The sequence below is a fragment of the Fukomys damarensis genome, unplaced genomic scaffold, assembly GCF_012274545.1.
Source record: "Fukomys damarensis isolate Sample0158 unplaced genomic scaffold, DMR_v1.0_HiC HiC_scaffold_23, whole genome shotgun sequence".
NCBI lineage: Eukaryota > Metazoa > Chordata > Mammalia > Rodentia > Bathyergidae > Fukomys > Fukomys damarensis.
The window spans coordinates 1966486-1973903 of NW_022900935.1; the positions used below are offsets into that span (position 1 = coordinate 1966486).

The window sequence follows — 7418 nt, forward strand, 5'->3', positions numbered from 1 at the left end:
AAAAAAAGTATTATGTAACAGTTGGGGAAGGGTACCAGAGTAAGATATTGAACTCAAAACAACTAGAAAGACCCTTCCTCACCTCCCTAGTGGGGATCAAACCCAGAGCATGCATGCATGCATGTATGTATGTGTTTATTTTTGTGGAACCAGGGATCAAACTCGGGACCTTGCACTTGCAAGGCAGGCATGGTGCCACTGAGTTAAATCCCTGGACCATTTTTATGGTTTTTTTAGAGATCAGGTCTCACTATGTAGTTCAGGCTGACCTTGAACTCACTATGCAGCTCAGGTCAGCCTTCAACTCACTGTGATCTTCCTGCTTTGGTCTCTCCTGTGCTCAGATTACAGGCATGTGCCACCATGCCCGGGCATTTTTAAAAATTTTGACACAGGATCTGCTACATTGCTAACTTGCCCAGGCTAGGCTTAAATTTGCATTCCTCTTGCCTCAGCCTCCCAGACTGCCAAAACAGGGCTCTAGGGCCTGCACATAAGGTTAACCCACAGGATTTGACTCCTGCGATCTACCCAGTAATTCTGAATAGACAAGTCCAGAAATCTGTTCTGTAGATTTCACTCACTGAACTCTTACCACGAACACTGTACCAAATTATCCCTAATCTTTGTAACATCTTCAGGAGGGACGTCTTATCCCCAGTTGCTGTAGTCAGGGTTTGCAAGGGAATAGATTTAATATAGGAGACAAAATTTATAGGATTATTTTATAATATTCACCCGAAAAGTCAAATGGAGATCTGACCACGTGCTAGAAATGCATAGAATCCAGCTGAGAGCCTGGATCCCACGGCAATGTCCCGCAAAAGTCCAGCTGAAGGTCTAGAGCCCATGACAATGTCTAGTATGGAGGTCTGCACCGGGAAGGCCCAAAGGCCAGCGGTAGAAGCCTGAAAGCTTGTGCAGGGAGGGCAAAGGATCCACGCCACCCCGCTGAGGGATCTGCACTGGAGCCGGGAAGTCAAGCTCAAGGGGAAGACCAGCGCCCCCCTGAGAACAGCACCCATTCCCAGCAACAGTGAGGACTCATGGTCCTCGGAAGGAACAGCCAAGTCTCCATCAGGAAAATCAACAGCACACTGTCTTCCCGCTATTTCTCTTTATGCCGCTAGCGACAATCCTCATGGGTCTTCCACGCCGAGAACCAGCTGACTCGGTTCATCTGGGCATCCGAACTGACCATTAGTTAATCCACTGGTTAAAGAGACGAGGGTCGTTAGCACCTAGCACCCATTCTAGGGTGAAAGCCGGCCAACTTCTTCATTCCATCCCTCCTTCCCCAGGCTTAAAAGCTGCTGCCCTGGCCTCCCCAGTGGGCTGAGGTCTCTACTTCAGAATTCCAACCTGCTGCTGTACTTGTCCTGTCAATAAATCTTTCTGCCTCAAGGGGATGGGTCATTTCCATGTCCTAAATGTTGCTGCTTGAGTCCTAAAAAAAAAAAAAAATTTTTTTTTTTTGTACTGGGGATTGAACTCAGGTCCTGGTGCTCGAGGCAGGTGGCAGCACTGACCCCACTCACTTACTCATTCAGTGTATAATTACAAGGGGTCTACTATGTTCCAGGGGTTGTTCTAGGCGTTAGGGGTCAAGTGCAAAACAGAGGAGGAGCTTACACTGTCACGGGGGAGCAGAAATAACATTTATGGCACATCAGGGGGCAAAAGTGTGATGGCGGGAGGAAAAGGGAATAGGGACCTTGGCTACAATGTACAACTCTAATGATGTGGCCAGGAAAGACTTCCCAAAAAGGTGACAGCCGAAGAAAGGCCCGAGGGAAGGTGAGGAGACAAGTCATACAGGAGCCCATAGAGAAGAGCAAATCAGGCACAGGGATACCGAGCACAAAGGTCCCCAGTGGGGATGTGTTTAAGGAACAACACGGCCAGGGTGTGGGGAATGGAGTGAGTGTTGGGGCAGGGATGGGGACAAGTGCAGGAAGTTAATGGAGGCTTTGCAGGGATTCTGGCTTTTACCCCAAGAGCAGAAACTATTAGACTCTGAGCAGAAGGGTGACACGATCAGACCTAAATTTGCAAAGGAGCATTCTGAATACAGTTTTGGGAATTAACTACAAAAGTACTTAAGATGCAAGTAAGACCATGTGGGAACTCCAACAATCAGTCAAGAGATGATGGTGGCAGGAAGCTGGTTATAGATGCAAAGGTGGTTAGTTTAAGATAGTACCAGCAGAGGATGGGGCATAGTGGCACATGCCTGCAATCCCAGCACTCGGGAGGCTGAGGCAGGAGGATCGCTGTGAGTTCGAGCCCAGCCTGGGCTACATAGTGAGTTCCAGGTCAGTCTGAACTACACAGTGAGACCCTGTTTCAAAAAAACAAAACAAAAAAACAAAAACAAACAAACAAAAAGGACCAGCAGGATTTGCTCAAGACTGGGTGTAAGAACAAGAACAAGAGAAAGACTCCAGGATGGCTCTCAGGTTTCTGGTGTTAGCAACCTGAAGGATGGAGCTGCCAGCTGAGATGCAAACACAGTAAGACAGATGCATGTGCTGGGGGAGGGAGCGGGGGTGGGAGGGCAATGTCAGGTTTTCAGTTTGGGGCAAGCAAAATCTGACGGTGCATTAATTCAACAACCACATGGAGACTTCGGATCGTGGCTGGTGGCCCAATGGATCTGGGACTCTTGAGTCAGGCCTGGGCTGGAGACGTAGAATTGGGAGGTATCACTAAACACAAGCAGATAGTATCTAACCAGCTCCAAAGAAAATCTTTTTTTTTGGTATCGGGGATGGGACTTGTGACCTTATGCTCTCGAAGCAGGTGGCAGAACCACTGAGCTAAATCCCTGGCCAAAGAAGACCTTTCAAGAGACTGGAGGACTGAGCTCTATGTTTATAGGCTGAGATAATTAAGACAGAAAAGCCAACATGTGATGAAAAAAACGGAGACTGGGATGTCCTCGAGAAAACATTTTTTGAGGAAACGAATGATGGACAAATGCTTCAGAGAAAACGATCATGAAGCTGAGAGCTGACCACAAGATTAACGTGGCAAAGGTCACCAGTGACCCGAAATGAGCAATGCCATGAAGTGGTGATGGGGGCAGATGCCAGAAAGAAACGGAAGGAAGGTGGGCATGATAGTGCACACCTGTAACCCCAGCACTTGAGAGGCTGAGGCAGGAAGACCGCCACAAGTTCAAGGCCAGCCTAGGTCACCTAGTGAGTCTGAGACCAGCATCAACTATACAGCGAGACTTTGTCTCAAAGAAACAAATGAAACAAGGAAGGAAATGAAATTTGGGTGAGATGGTCTATAAAGACGAGAAGAGAAGCAGGATGGTAGGACATATGTTTGTTAAACATGTAAGAAATTACAGCATACTTGCGTGCTGAGGATAGTACTCTATGAGAGAAGAACAATCTGCGTAGGGAATCACCGGAGGGTACATGTTCAGAAGTGAGAATGGATGGGATCTGGACACACGTGAAGGGCTGGCCAAAGGGGCACTGCTAGTTCTCCCACAACAGGAAGAACAGGCGGCTGTGCGGGGAAGAGGCCCACCTGTGCAGCCCCCGCTACCTGCCCAGCAATGTACACTCCCGCTCTACGGCGGGAGAGAAGCGTGTAGAAGCACTTCTCATCGACGAGGCTAGTGAGCACTCACAGCAGAAGTACATTTCCAGGAAAACGTCACAGCTAACGATGTAAGCAACAACATGAAGAGGCGGACGGAAGCGGACTGAGGAGGAGGGCAGATTCTGGGTCCCACTCAGTGCTGGCTGTCACTCCTCTAGGGGTGCTTCCTTAGGGAGAAGGCGCTGTGCTGGCAGATAATCTGGGGCGGAAGAGGGCGGTGGGAAAACGGCCAGGAGAATGGCGGGGAGGTCTGTGAGAAGATGAGCTGGCGTAAAACAGACGGTGCAGGCTGGCTTATGCTTCACGTTCAAGCTCTGTCACCTACCATCTGTGCATTTTTCAGTAAATTTCTTAGTCTCTTTCAAGCTCCTCTGCAAAGGGGTGGGCAGCACAACTACCCAATTTACAAGGTAACCGAGGGGGGCGCTCTAGAAAGGCTCAGAAGAGTTCCTGCTTTTGAATACTGGCAGGCAACATTTTCAGTCTGTGCACTGTTCTGACTGGCAGACAGGTATCCCAAGCCCTGCAAGTCCCAAGAGCAATGAGCCACCCAAGTGTAAATAGGTGATTCACGTCCTACAGGAGTTCAGAGTCTAGGTGAAGAAATAAGATAACACCAACAATAATGAATATATTAAATATTCACAGACAGAACTATGGTTCAGTGGAAAGACCATATTCATAGACGAGATTCAGAGCCCAAACATGACTACTATCCACTGATAACACAGCAAGTCACAAATGGATCCCCCACCCCCCCAGCATTGGGTATTGAACCCAAGGTCTCTGTAATGAGTTACATCCCCAGTCCTTTTAAAAATGTTTACCTGCTTGGGCCGGGGATTTAGCTCAGTGGTTCTGGCGCCTGCCTTGCAAACTCAAGGATCTGAGTTCAATCCCCATACCAAAAAAAAATCTGCTAAATTGCCCAGGCTGCACCTAAACTTGCAATCTCTTGCCTTAGCCTCTCAAGAGCGCTGGGATTACAATGTACACCACCACACCTAGTTCATTATTGAATTCTTTTTTTTTTTTTTTGAGACAGGGTCTCACTATGTCGTTGAGACTGACCTGGATGGAATTCACTATGTAGCCCAGGCTGCTCTCGAACTCACAGTGATCCTCCTGCCTCAGCCTCCCTGGGATTACAGGAGTGCACCACCACACCCGGCCATTATTGAATTCTTTTGAGGTGGTTTTTGTGGGGACAAATGCACATTCTTGCATGTGTGAGGGGGTGGGACTGTTCTATTTCTCTCATCCTCAGGAGGCCATGCAAAGGCCTTGCCTGAAATCACACTGACCCATAAAACCAGCTTTGTTTTACAGCTTCTTCTCAAGCAGAGAGGCCTGAACTTCAGATTTCACTCCCAGTAGTGGGGCTCTCACAACTTACCTGCTTCCTCAGCAACTAAACAAGCCCTTCAGCAATCATTAATTGAATTCCCAGAGGGCATAAGCTTTGGTAGGCCTTGCTCTTTCCCTAATCCCCCTTTTCAGGAAGAGATGCAGAGTATGAACGACTTGTCCCAGTTCACAGACAGCATGTTGGAATGTTAAGATTACAGCACAGGTGGGAGATACACAGTACTGTTAGCAGCCACAGCAGGTCTCAAAGAGTCATCCACATGCAAATGCTAGAAGAGGCAGAGGAACTAGTATTTCTCACATACATCAAGATCTGCGCTGAGCAGTTTTTCAGGCATTATGTTAAAAAAGCTACCCTGTGGTTGGGCACAGTGACACATGCCCATAATCCCAACCAATGAGGACACTGAGGCAGGAAGATCCCAGCCTGGGAAATAACCATATCGAGATCCTGTTACAAAATAAAAAATAATTTTCTTTCTGGAGCCTGTTTTCAAATCTCCAAAAATCAGTTAAGTGTTCTTGTTGCCCACCTTAAAGGAGTTGCTTAGGAGTCCAGTGGAGGGAACAGACCTGAAAGACTTATAAATCCCTTAGTGCCTTACGCAAAGAGTGGTGGGTTCCCTTCCAAATATTCCCACTTAGAAGGCAGAACAGAAGTTCTGAAGATATAATGGGTTTGGGAAAATCTATCACTGACATTAGTGTAAATAATAACAGCGCCAAGTCTCGAACCTATGTCATCCCATGCCAACTCTGAAGTCGGTATTATTAGACGCCCTTGGAGAAGGATAAACGCCTGCCTCACTGTAGGTGAGTGAGGCGACACTGCTTCAGAACCTAGTCTTCTCGGGAGGCTGAGGCAGAAGGATCGCTGTGAGTTCGAGACCAGCCTGGGCTACATAGTGAGTTCCAGCTCAGTCTCAACTACATAGTGAGACCCTGTCTCAAAAAAAAAAAAAAAAAAAAAAAAAAAAAAGAACCTAGTCTTTCCTGCAAGCCCCCAAACCGGAAGTTGGGATCTTTCCCAGAACTGGGCGCGTGGATGCCTTTCCGTCCACAATTCACCCTTCCTTTCCTTCCCATTTCGGGTCTGGTTCTCAACCTTGTACCCGGAAGGAGCGACCTCACTGCCGAGTTCTTATCCCCAGTATCCCGCATGCTTTTCCTTTCCAGAGGCTACAGTCTGGCTGCAAAAAAAAAAAAAGAGGGGGGGCTTGCAATCCAAATATCTGGTTTGAATTCCGGTTACTGTCACTCGCTTGCCATATGACCTTGAGCAATTCAAGTCCCCTTTGAACTTCTTTTTCCTTAACTCTAAGAAATCGACTCTGTCCGGACTCACAGGCTGTGGCGCGGGACAACTGACAGACGCTCCAAGGCAAAACCAAAACGCTGCGCGGGTGGAAGAAGGGCCTACCTCGGCCCGAGGCCCTGCCCTGTGCCCCCTCCTCCCCTCCACGGCCCCTTCAATCTAGGCGGCCTCTGTAACTTTCCTGTCCCCTAATCCCCCCGGACCTACCTGCAGGCAGCTTCCGCCAAGGACCGTGGCCGGAAACCGTCGCCTCAAGGAGAACCCGGCCACTGCCGCCATCTTGGCTCCTGACGTCAGCCCCAACCCTTAACCCTGAGACCGTTCTGTGCCCTCTTCCCGTCAAACACCGCGGCAACCAGACCGCGCCCCGGCGGGCGGACCCGCTATTCGCATAGGACCACAGAGTGGGAGGTGGCTTCCGGTTTCTAGGGTGGGCGGAGAGAAGGCGGAGCTAGTCAATATGAAACCGAGCGTGCGCAGTGGCGGTCCTGTCTGGGCGCCCACATTTTTAAAGTGACCTTCTCCGAGAAAGGGGGAGGAGTCTGAGGAGGGCGTCCTGGAAAGGTGGGACTGAGGCCAAGTGAGGGCGGAGCCATCTGATTTGAATTTCTAGTCTGATTTTAACCCCTTTCTCCCTCAGGATTTGCCAGTTTTATCACTTTTATCCGACTACACGCTGTTCAGCCTCAAGAACTCCTCAGTTGCCGGGTGGCTCACGCCTGTAATCCCAGCACTCGGGAGACAGGCAAGAGGATCGCTGTGAGTTCGAGACTCGCCTGGGCTACATAGCAAGACCTTGTCTCAAAAAAAAAGGAATTTAGGGGCTGGGGATTTAGCTCACTGGCTCCTGCCTTGCAAGCACAAGGACCCGCGTTCAATCCCCAGTACTAAAGGAAGAAAAAAAAAAAAAAAGGAACTCAAATTGGGATAGTGGGATAGTTGGTGAACAAACAAACTTTTTACAGAGATGACAGGTAAAGGTGTCATTCATCTATTCATTTACATTCATTTATTCATAAATATGTTCGAAGCACCAGCTCTGTGGCAGGTACCAAGCCTGTGGGATGCCACAATGAATTCCCTCTCCAGAGGTGGAGGTGGGCAAGTGACAGGT

At 48.8% G+C, this 7418-nt stretch overlaps 1 protein-coding gene across 1 annotated transcript in view; it reads right to left on the reverse strand.

Moving 5' to 3' along the window:
• The window catches only part of Sdhb (succinate dehydrogenase complex iron sulfur subunit B), a 23134-nt gene extending 16486 nt beyond the window's left edge, over positions 1–6648 (reverse strand). The window contains exon 1 of the mRNA XM_010614185.3: positions 6512–6648. Within this exon, the coding sequence (XP_010612487.1) occupies positions 6512–6583 (72 nt within the window). The 5' untranslated portion in view covers positions 6584–6648. The remainder of the gene's footprint in view (positions 1–6511) is intronic.
• Positions 6649–7418: the final 770 nt, after the last annotated feature.